At 39.4% G+C, this 12,376-nt stretch overlaps 1 protein-coding gene across 2 annotated transcripts in view; it reads left to right on the top strand.

Annotated features, from left to right (window-relative positions):
* Tnks (tankyrase) overlaps window positions 1-12,376 on the top strand; it is a 151,004-nt gene that overhangs the window by 49,404 nt on the left and 89,224 nt on the right. For both annotated transcript variants that reach the window (XM_039094390.2, NM_001106084.2), the window contains one exon: window positions 2,556-2,651. In XM_039094390.2, the coding sequence (XP_038950318.1) occupies window positions 2,556-2,651 (96 nt within the window). The remainder of the gene's footprint in view (window positions 1-2,555; window positions 2,652-12,376) is intronic.

Consider the following 12,376-nt stretch of genomic DNA (forward strand, 5'->3'; position numbering starts at 1 on the left):
ATTACCTTGATATGCAGTAGTAGGGGACTTCTCTCTCCTTCCTCATAGTTTCCGGGAAAGATTTGTCCTTACAGAGATTTGAACTCACAGTTTTCTTTTTAAGCTGAGACCTTTTGACTTCTCGTTTAAAGGAGACATGCTATGCTAAGCTGCTTTTTGACATATTTGAATCACCAGCAACCAACATCATGAATGCTTAACTCTTTGAGGCTATTCCTAAGTAAAATAAGAGTTGTATGCATCAGCCCTGCGACGCTTGCTGATGACTTCTGAGTGCCAGAGGGTGGGCAGCATATGCAGTGTGAATACACTAGATAGAGTGCTGGTTCACCTCGTGGATGGATTGAGCAGGGTACTCAGACTGGTGCATGGTGGGAAATGTACATTTCATGCTTTAGACTACGATTGGCTGAAGAAAACTGAAACCATGGAGAACTGCACCTGATGGGAGGATGCCAGAGAAGGTCTACAGATCTCTCTGTGTCTTCCCAAGCATGGCTTGTCTTAATACTGCAAGTGTGAAATTACCCCAGATCTAAGGCGAGAGCTGTGAGCTCTTCCTTCAGACAGCTATCCATTGTAGCGAAGCCATAGCCTTGATGGCTTATGCATCACAGATAGAACAGCTTACAAACATCATGACTCAGTACTTAGTAATATGAAGATCGCCTTCCAAATTTGAAAAGAATGTATGGGCTTCAGTGTAGAACTTAGAGTGAATGAAAACTTGAGATTTACTAGTAGTGGCTCAAAGCCCATGATTGTTTTAAACAGCTTCCATGCTGGGCGGGGTCGGCAGGGGTTTGTATCCACAGTTACTTGTTAGGAGTGTGCTCGAGTGCATAAGGACACCTATGTTCTTGGATTCCAGAGAGTCCCCATTGAGTGTTTTTCCTTAGTCACTCTCCTTGGTATGTTTTGAGACAGTCTCTCACTGAGCCTGGGACACACTGATTTGGGTAGACTTGAGACCAGCTAGCTCCAGGGATCCTTCTGTCCCACTTCCTCAGCTCTGCATGGCCGCAGATGCTGCCGTGCCCACCTGTTTACATGGATGCCGAGGACCGGAACCTGGGTCCTCATGGTTGTGGAACAAGTATTTCACCAGCTGAGCCACCATTTCAGCTCTAAAGATCGCGTGTAAGATCTAATAAAATGTATGAGACCGACCCACCCTCCCCAGGATTTTGTAATATTTGCATATATATATATATATATATATATATATATATATATATATATATATATATATATAGAGAGAGAGAGAGAGAGAGAGAGAGAGATGTTTTGAGTCTGGAATCCAGGTCTCAATGTGAGATTTATTTGTGTTAAGCATCTACCGTGGTAGGTGTGTACTCTACCAATGAGTTACATTCTTAGCCCTCATTGCTACAATCCCACGTATGTTAATGAGAGTTCTAAATTGGAGTATTAGTTTAAATTTGGTTCTTTAGTATATATTTTGCTAAAGGATGAAATTTTTTTTTGCTTAGGAAAAAAATGACCAATAGTGGCTAATGAGATGGCTCAGTGGGTAACGATACTTGTCACCAGTCCTCAGAACCAGAATTTAATCCTTGGGATCCACATGTACAAATGATTGTCCTCTTACCTCCACATTGTGTCCCCACCGCAGTAAATGTAGTAAATCCTGCAAGTGATTCGGATAAACTTAGTGCTGTGTAGTTATGTGGTTATGTAGTGCTCAGAGGACTCGCTTTCCTCACGGCTTTGGATTTTGGGGTTTGACAGAAGATAGCTAACCTGTTCTCTGTTTAAAGACCAGATAGCAGAGGTGGTTTAGTGGACGTTAGATACTCACCACAGTGCCCGCCATATTTTATTTACCTGCCATTCATTTATAAGAGGTTCTGAATCTTAAAGATCCTCTGTAGTTTTTATGAAATACCTTGTTATATGCATTTCAGAGACTGGATTTCTAGTTCTAGAAATTTGAAGGAGGATCATAATACAGGAAGGAGATGGTTCTTTTTCGTAGCATGGCTGTAAGAGCTGGAGTTGCATGCATTACTGTGTCTGTTAAACTTCTGGAAGCAAGCCAGTGTGTCTATGGTGAGTTTCATATGTAAGCCCCGAGCCACTAAAAGCCTTGCACGGGGTTACAACCCTTCTGAGAGAGGAAGTGTTTGGAAATTGAGCAGTGAGGCAGCAGCAGCAACAAGCAGTCACAGTGGTAGTAAAGAGAGGGCAGCTTCAGCTAGCGCATCTCGCCGAGCGAGCCAGTGAGCAGGCACACAGCTCCCATACTGCTGCCTTGGGAGGCAAAGCAGGACTGTCCAGGCAGCGTCTAGTTTCATGGTTATGATGTCAAGTCATGTGATAGTACTGTACCATAAGTTGCCAACTTCGCTTTACTCTAGAGAAGATCCTTTGCTGCAGTGCTTTTTTACCCTTTTTCTTTCATTTTTCTTTTCTTGAAAGAGAAAAAAATTGTGCAATGTATGTTTATGCCTACACCATGCCGAGGCGACACTTACCAGTAAATAATCTCTGTATCCCCGAGGTAAGATACTGTTTCTGCTTTCCCTGCACAGTGCTGCTGCAGCACGGAGCTGATCCAAACATCCGGAACACCGATGGGAAATCGGCTCTGGACCTGGCAGATCCTTCAGCAAAGGCTGTCCTCACAGGTAAGGAACCAGAGCTAGTAGGCTGATTTTATAAGATTCTCATGCACTGAATATTTTCTACTAATGAAGCTAAGAAAGTGCCTTATTGATTGGCTATGTATCTTATTAATCGTGTTGAGATATATACCTGTTTATGTATATATGTCATATAGATTGAGATATATTAATTTTCTGCTTATAGCACTGAGAGTTACAGCATTAAATCATAGTGTTTCTCATATTTTGTCAGTGTTATGGCTTACATCACAGTTTTCCTACCCCTCTTCTCAGCTGGTTTTTAAAGCCCTTCACTGTTGAGCAGACAAGGGCATTTGTGTTACTGTGGAAGCAGTTTTCACTGGAAAGCCCACCTGCTGCCCTATCCCTGGGTCAGCAGTTAAACCCCTGGTGCTCTCCTTGCCCACTTTATGTATTTTATTGTATCTGTGCACTTTTCCCCTGAGAGCTAAGTTTTTTGGACTGGGGTAATATATTATCTTTTTACTTCTGATAAGACAGATATGGGGCTTTTTAATTTTATTAAAGTGAATGCTCAGAGCCATCACAGAGGAGACCCTGAGGGTAGAAAGCACCCCTCCTCATGGTCTGCAAGATTATGTTTAACGGCTCGATCCTGAGCTGCTGTTCTCATTGATCTTCGTTCTCAGTGCTGCATTGGCTCTGTTTGTTTTTGTTCTCAGCCCTGCTGCCTTTGCCCTCTTTTACTTTGTAATTTGGAGCCTCTTTGTCACCCAGTACTAACAGTGCTGTTGTAGATTGTGTGGAAGTAAATGACTCTTAACCACGAGAGATCTGTGTTTAAGTTTTTAGTTTGCTGTGCCCTCTTAATAGAGATTGGGAGGTGAATAGAAGGCATTTATGTACAGAAAGCTTTAAAAATATAGGGAATTTTGCTTAATTACTCTACATGGGAAGACAACTTCCCACTGTGCTAAAATTAATATAATCACTGCTAAATCAGAGTAATCTGATATTTCTCAATTAATTAAAGATTAAATGAGTTGCTGCTGCATGAGGAGAGCATATACTAGAGGAATAAAACTGTTTCAGTCAGTGGAGATCAGGTTAATGCACAGCTTTAAATGATGACATCAGGCCTAGGTCTCCGACCTGCCTAGGTCCCGAAACCTCCAGTCTCTTATTAAACAGCCGTGCCCAACACTATAGCAGCTTTCATGGTCTCTGGCCAGAGGAGAAATACAGTACGGAAACCGCTCCTCTCCGAGTAGCTGACAGTACGTGACAGATGCCAAGCAAGACTGCATTTCTGAGTGTCCTCCCCCTGACCTTTCCTCTTCTCCCTCTCTCTGCCTGCCTGCTCATTTGCTAGGTGCATTTGATGCATCATTGCCTTTAGGACTACTTTTTGAAAGACGTGAGTTTAGACATAAGCTATAACCATAAGAAGCCGCCTCCCAATTTCACTGCAGGTCAGAGAGGATGGTTTTAGGTAGCGCTATGTATGGCATACTGGTTTGAAGAGGCTGGAGCACGCTGGAGGACAGATAGCTTATCTGAAGCGGACTTAGACACTGTCTAGCATTGCACTCTGCTTAGATGGGGAGATTCTACATTTTTCTTAGTTAATAAAACTACTTATACCGGCACAGTTCCTTTTAAAAAATATTCTTAAGGCAACTTTTCTTTCAGTTGTGGTTTAAGGCAAAAAGTTTAGAATAGTAGTTTTCTTGGAAATATAAACCATTCTACTGCACATTCATGCTTTCCAACATTAATTAAAGAAACATTCAGGTGAGCTGTTTCAGAGTGTTTCATCCCATATAGGCTTGTTACTAAGGGGTTCTTTCTGATGGGGTTATGAAGGAAATATTATTTCCCAAACTAAATTTTATAAGTATTGATATTACAAAGGGAAGTGGGCTCAGGACATGGTCCAGTCTTGTCTAGTAAATGTAACACCCACGTTCAGACCTTATCACATTCTCCTAAAAGAGAGGGAGGCTCTTGAAAGGAATATCTTAGAGGTGTTAGACTTATTCTGAGTTTCATTTTTATTCCAGATGAGTTGCAGTACCGTTATATAACTTGAGAGTGATTTTCTTTCTTTAATTTCCCTGGCGGTATTTAGTGCTGAAAACCTGATAGTTTATCATTTATGTTACAAGTTTGCTATGTTAGCCAAACAATGTGCAGGTATACCTTAAAGCTAGTTACCAAAGAGGAAGTGTCCTTTATAGAACATTAACTGTGTTTGATTGATTCTGTTTTTACATAAAGACTGCTTTAAAAAGCAAGCACAGACTGTCAGTCTGAGTCGACCATTAGCTTTTGCTTTGGGTACCGCCATTAGACATTTGAAAGAGGAGGCTAATTGGAAAGACTGGTTCAAATATTTGCTGAACTGTCTGAGTGAATGATGAAGTTTATAGAAGTCTAAAAGGTTTTAGCTTTTGTTAATTACCTGTGTTCTAGGTAATCAGCTGGGGGACTTGAAAACAGTGAGGGCTTGTTTGTATGGTTTTTGTGTTGGGTTTTAGAACAAGTATATAAAATGTCAAAGTTTATAATGTAAATATTATTGAACAAGATATTTGGTGTGCTATAATTTTAGATTTTTAAGAGTAACAGTTTAGACTTTTTCTGTTTATAAAAAATACATTTGGAAATAGAGGGAAGTAAGAAAAACACACAAAAAAGATCATAATTTTCCCTTAGAGATGGCCTTGATATACTTGGTGTAGCCTTTCCTTTTCTACTAGTACACAGCAATGCATGTTATGTAGTACTGAATAGAATATGTACATATACATACATTTGTGGTTTGCTAATGGCATTCATATGTAATATGCAGTATTTGATGTAGTGGTATGTGAGCCAGGGCTTGGAGTTTTATAGACAAGCACTCTACAGACTCCTATTTTTTGCTTTTATTTATCTTTGTGACTTTGAGATCATCAGTTTCACCAAAATTGTGCTTCTTTACTGTATTCAGGCTTAGCACATAGAAATGGGTGTTTCTGTTCTTGTCTTGGATGTATTTGAAGGTTTGTTTATATTGCATGTGGTATAATCATGGGAATGCCTAAATGTGTTAAAAAGGCATTGTTAGCCAGGCACTTGTGGTGCACACCTTTAATCTTAGTACTCAGGAGGCAAAAGCAAGGCTGATCTTTGTGAGTTCCAGGCTAGCCTTCCTCTACAGAGCAAGTTCCAAGGCAGCCAGGGCTGCACAAACCCTGTCCAGAAAAAAATCATGAAAAGAAAAGACATTGCTTCTTAGCAGGTCTAAGGAGGACTTTTTCTGGGTTGGGGATTTAGCTCAGTGTGCTTGCAAGGCCCTGGGTCCGGTCCTATGCTCCCCCCCCCCAGGGGGGGGGAGGATTTTTTCCCCCTATGTAAAGTGAAAAAAAAAAATCTCTGAGAAAGGCACTGTGGAAAGAATGGAGGGTGTCAGTGGGATGAATCAGGCGAGGTGAAAACTGGTTAAGACTGAGAGTTTAGGGAAGGGTAGATGGCCCAAGAAATGTTTATCTTTGGCAAGATCAATGCTAGACCATGAACTACGTGTGTTTCTGTGGTCACAAGGTAGGCCGGGAGATTGGCCCTAGACCCTTCCTAGTTAATATTGAGAAACAAAAATAAGGGAGAAGGATGTTTTGCACAGAGGAGCCTGAACACGAAATAACCCTGCTCACTCTTGTAACCCCAGCACGTGGTAGACTGAGGCAGGACCCTCACTGCAAGTTTGAGGTCACCTGAGCTACTGCTTTAACCTGAGCTCATTGTACTTCTGAGGAAATCCTCATCTTTGGTGCTGGGCAGCCTCCCTGTGCTGCAGAGTGACTATGCTCAGCACCTCAGACACTGTTGATGTGGAGAGCACCTGTAGAGGCTGGCTCCCTACCCCACTGCTTCTTCAGGCAAGCAGAATCATTCATGAGGACTTTAAGGATCTGGACTCTGCCTGCCTAGCTTTGACCACTGTGGGTTTACTCAAGGAAAGGGCTTCTCATTCTTTGTGTACATGTCTCATCCACTTTCTTGATGTTAGGTGTACGTACTGTACTTTCAGATCCCTGTACCTCCTGTTTCTCACCATCTTATGCCTTAGCCTTGGGGCCCAAATCTTCATCCTCTTTCTTCCTTGACAACTAACTATGGGGCTCTGAATGCCAGGTCTCTTCACTGTAGCCAGGGCATTCTTTATAGCGTCTAAATCAGGATCCTATTCTCTAACATATTCCCATCACCCCTGGATAAAACCAATTGTTTTCAGCTATGGCCTGTCATGATCTTGCTCATGTCTTGCATATTCCAGTGTTTTATTCTCTGTTCCCTATTTTCATACAGTTGGATGTTTGTTGTTTCTGAGACACACAGCTCTTCTCTTTGTCTGAAGTAAGCCCTACTATAGAACTTTGTGACTCACCAGTTAGCTATCTGTCCAGCTGTTCTACCATCCTGCCTCCTGTTCATGAACTAATCTTGTTTCTTCATGAATTTGTTGATACCTGGCATGTTTTGTGACCTTTATTTGCTTGTATTAATAGAATGAAGATTGAACTCAGGACTTACAGTGTATTGAGTGATTAGATCTAACTTTTGGTAACTGAGCAAATGACAGAGAAGATCATCATTAGTCATTAATTGACATATCATAATCTTAATTTTTAAAAAAAAAACATACATTTGTGGATGCTTTGCCTGAATGCATGTCTTTGTACCATATGTGTACCTGTGCCTGTGGATGTAAGAAGAGAACATTGGATTCTTAGGAAGTGGTGTTACAGACCACTGCTTTATAGGTGCTGGGAATTAAACATGGGTTCTTTGGAAGAACAGAACGTTCTCTTAACAGCTGAGCTATCTCTCTAGCTCATAATTTTTTGTTTTTAAATTATTTATTTAATGTATATGAATACACTGTAGCAGTCTCAAGACACACCAGAAGAGGGCATCAGATCTCATTACAGATGGTTGTGAGCCCCATGTGGTTGCTGGGAATTGAACTCAGGACCTCTGAAGAGCAGTTAGTGCTCTTAACCACTGAGCCATCTCTTTAGCCCCCTCCAGCTCATAATCTTAATATATTTTCTTCTTTATTAAAATTGTTTTGGACTACTTACAATTGATGTACTGCCTTCTGAACCATAAGTGTATATGATATTAAAAATGTTTGAGTTATTGATAGAGACAGGTAAAATAATGTAAATAGACCATATAAGAGTTCTTGTCAGAAACACCCATATAACTTCATAATTTCTAACAATGTTGGATGACCCCAGCACTCTAGTATTTCAGGCTATTCAATATCAACTGTTTTTATGTATATTTAAAGTCATCAAGCTTATGTCATCAAAACCAAATGATGGCACATACTTGTAAGACCAGCCTTGACCTTTGTGGGAGTGAAGGCAAGGGATAACAAGCTCAAAGATGTCCAGTGTCCTTTGTCAGAGAGCCCCAGGGCAGAGAATTAGAGCCAGGTGATCAGATTGGATACTTGCCTTGTTCTCTCCTCTTAGCATGAAACTCCTGTCCTAAAATTGTGAAGCAAAGCCCAGGGCACTTGGATAGTTACTGTGATATTCTTGGTACTAAATTCGCAGTTCTGTACATTTTTGATTAGAAGTTTGACCAAATTGCTATTTTAAATGGTTCTTTTAAATTTCATTATGGTAAACTTACTAGTTTTTGCTTTGTGGGGGGCATTGTGGTATTGGACATTAGAATTTAGGCATCATCATGTTAGGCAAGTGATTTACTATATAGCCAACTCCCACGTTTGTTTATGTGTTATAGATGGTGCTAGAATTTATTAATGTTTTGCTGTTGTAAGATTACTAGCTCTTTCCTTGAAATTTTGATGTTGATCCCATTATAGATTCGTGTACATATGTAGCAGATAGTATAAGGAGACAACCCCCACCTCATACTCTTTATTACCCTCCCTAGTGGTCATATCTTGTAAAACTGTTTCACAAGTATCACAAGGAGATTTTGATACCGTATGTTGGTATATAGAATATCTACACCATACGGGTGTTTGCTGTGTTCTAGTTATGTACTGTTGACTGGGGTAGTCTGAAACAGGAGACTTTCCCTTTGCTCTCCCTCCATCACCACCCCCCACCCCTGACCCTGTTTTTTTCTTTAAGGAGATTGTGAAACATGCCACCCCCCCAACTTCTCCCCTTTTTGTTAGAATAAACTTCTAACCCTTTGGGCCTGGTGCTTTGTTACCTTAATTGTTTAATACAGATAGGACAGTCAGGTTATGTATTTCTCCTTATGTGGCTCCTGGTAGGTCTTTCGAAGAGTTATGCTGAGTTATGGTTAAGTGAACACAAATTTGTGTATAGAGTTCTTTAGTGTTTTCCTGTGTCTTACAGGCTGCTGTCCTTTCTAGACTCAGCAGTGATATTGTTTCTTCTTGATATTTGTCATTTGTATTTTTCTTTGTCAGTTTCATTGATATTTTAAAAACTTATTAATTTCAAGTGTTTTTCTATTTTGACATTCCTTCTTTCCTTCTCTCTACACTGAGCCTGCTTTTCTTTTCTTGATGTTTGAAGAAAGAAAGTAGAACTTGACCATGTGTGGCTTTTTCCTCTAGCATGCCTTCACTGTTAAGAAGTTTGTTCTAAACATTCCTTCTACTGTGTCTCATAACTGTTGCTCTGTTTTTATAGTTATTCAGTTTGATATTCTTTTAGCATTAAGTAATTCCTCCATAATCCACAGACTACTTACTGATGTTTGATCTTAAATATTTGAAGGTTCACTGTTACCTTTTTATGTTGCTTTCGTGTGGAGTTGAGTTCTGGGAAAATGCTGTTTCATTTTAAATTCTTTGGGGTATTTGGTTTGTATTTTGTTCATTTCATGGTCCATAGTGTGTTCTCTATTGGTGTAAGTTCTGTGAGTATGAAGAACGTGAGGTTGATAATTGTATCCTAGATGTGTTTGCTCTGTGTCCTGATTGAGTTTTCTCTCTAGTTTAATCAATTAAGAGAGTGGTAGTAAAGCTTTAACTAAAATTGTAAATTTGTACCTTCCTTTAAGTTCTGTCTGTATTTGCTTCAAATGTACTGCATTTTTGTAATCTGGTGCATGCATATTTAAGATAGCATGTTTCATGGTGAACTAGCCCTGTTTTCCTTATGTCAGGACTGTCTGATCATTTTCTTTATTCTAAATTCTACTTAACTGATAATGATATGTCTCTCATGCTTTAAAAACATACTTGCAAGGCATTTATCTACCTACTTACTCTTAACCTACCAATTCATTCATTAGATTAGAATTAATTTCTTTCACACAAAATTAATTGGGTAGTATTCTGTCTTTCTACCAGGTTCTGTTATTTTAATTGGTGAATGTAGATTTCCCCAAGGCTTGAGGTAGATTTCTGACTCCTAGAACTTTAGTGTAATATATTTGTGTTATGATAATTTATTAGGTAGCAATAAGAAACCGTAGACTATTGATTGTCCCTTTTACTTGATTTGCAATGATCGGCCTGTAGCAGAAGCACTCATTTCTGTTGACACTATACATTGTTTGTGTTGTGAGATTGTATCTTCATTTTACTCTGCTCTGGCAAAAGAACTGCAAGAGGGAGAGGTACTGCCTCCTGGTATGAGCTGTGTGTAGGTTCATGCCTGGTCAGGCACCCAGAGCAGAGGGAGTGGATGTCCGCCTCCTTTCCACACTGCTATTGATAATTTTGTGGTTGGATACTATTGTTTCTCACTACATTTATTTGTGTGACCTCCACTGACGTCATGGTGCTGACCTCACACCAGTGAGAAAATGTAGGAGCATGTTGGGCTTTCTAATTCAAGCCTGGAAAGATTGCACATTTATGGTCCTCACTGGCTTTTGGTTGGCATAGGTGGGATAGGCTATGTATTTGGAGGGTATTTAGATATGAAAGGTATTTCACTGGAGAACGCTGGCTGCTTTGCACAAGTTGCCTGTCTTGATAGGTTTTGTTTGGTTCTCAGAGGAACGTAGGGGTCATGTTAGCTATGGCAGTTGATATTTCCAAGTTCCCAGCCTTTTTAGTTCCCAAGGTTTAGGATATAAAGAGTTAAGAAGAGCTTGGGAATGGAATACTATGTCGTTCCTTCTCCTGAAGTCCTACTTGGTTGAGCTTCTGTCTACCTCTTAAGATTCTCTTATTTTTGTTTGACGCATCACATGTAAATTTTCTAAGTGTGCTTACTGATAGTAATAGGGAAAATGATATTTACTCTATTTTCCCAGCGATCTAAACTACTTTGATATATGTACATGAATGTTTCGTTTGCATGTATAGGTGCACACTGGAAGAGGGAAATGGATCGCATACAATTTTAGACAGTTGTAAGCTACCATGTAGGTGCTGGGAATTGAACGTTGGATCTCTGGAAGACCAGGAAGTGTTCTTAACCACTGAGCCATCTCTCTAGTCCCATAATTTTAGGAACCAGCAGGATGACTTAGTGGTTAGGAGCACTTGCTGCTCTTCCAAAGGACTCGGTTTAGTTCTCAGCACCCACACAGATGATAGATAGTTCACATCCATCTGAAAGGCCACTTCCAGGGTGTTTGATACTCATTTCTGGTTTTTCACAGGCACTTGTACAAACATACATGCAGTCAAAATCCCCACAAATGCAAAATAAAAATTACCTTTGAATCTCCTTTGAGAATTGAGGATTTTTTTTTTGCTTTATTTATTTATTTACTTGCTTTTTTGTTTGTTTGTTTTGTTTATTAAAGACAGGGTTTCTCTGTGTAACAGCCCTGGTTATCCTGTCCTAGAACTCATTTTGTAGAGAGGACTGGCCTTGAACTCATTTTGTAGACCAGACTGGCCTTGAACTCACAGAGCTCTGTTTGCCTCTGCCTCTCAAGTGCTGGGATTAAAGAGAACTGAGAATTTTATACAATGTATTATAATGATATTTATCTTATTTCCTCCCAGATCTACCCACCCCTTCATACTCACCTAAAGATTTGTTTTTATTTATGTGTATATGTGCATGTTTGTATGAGTATATGCCATGAGCATGCCAGTGCTCAAGGAGGAAGCCAGGGGAAGATGTTAGACCCCCTTGAATTGGTATTACTTGTGGTTGTCAATAGAACATGGGTGCTGGGAATGAGACCTGGGTTTTCTAGAACAGTTTGTGCTCTTAATACCTAAGTCATCTTTCTAGTCTCCTGAAAGTATTTTAATCAGTCATTTCTACTCGTTACTCTTGATACTATGAAGATCTATGAGAATAATCAGCTTGAATTTCTGTGATATTCCTGATTTTCTAAATCTCTCCCAATTAGGGTCCAAGATATAAGCAATTATAAGATGCAATGAGATAATATTGGATCACTGGTATTGTGATATTGACAAGCAGGTAATATAGAGAATTGCTGAATGTTTTAGCTTTTAAAATGGAATAAAAGTAAAATTATGATTTTAGTATTTACTGTTCCATTTACTAATTGTGATGAAAAATAAAAATTGTTAACAGCCTAATGTTTTATCAGTTGATAATGGGATGAGAGCACAATCCCATAATCTTCCCTTGTGTTGGCCTCTTCCTATGCTGTTTACTAATTCCATCTATTCTTTGACTCAGTTTTAAGTTTAAAATAGTTTAAACTTAAGTTTAAAAAGTTTAATATAAATATAATTATATATATAATTTATATATATAATTTTGAAGAAGTAAATTTCAAAGACCTTAAAGAGTTACTGAACATATGGCATGAAA

The sequence above is a fragment of the Rattus norvegicus genome, chromosome 16, assembly GCF_036323735.1.
Source record: "Rattus norvegicus strain BN/NHsdMcwi chromosome 16, GRCr8, whole genome shotgun sequence".
Taxonomy (NCBI): Eukaryota; Metazoa; Chordata; class Mammalia; order Rodentia; family Muridae; genus Rattus; species Rattus norvegicus.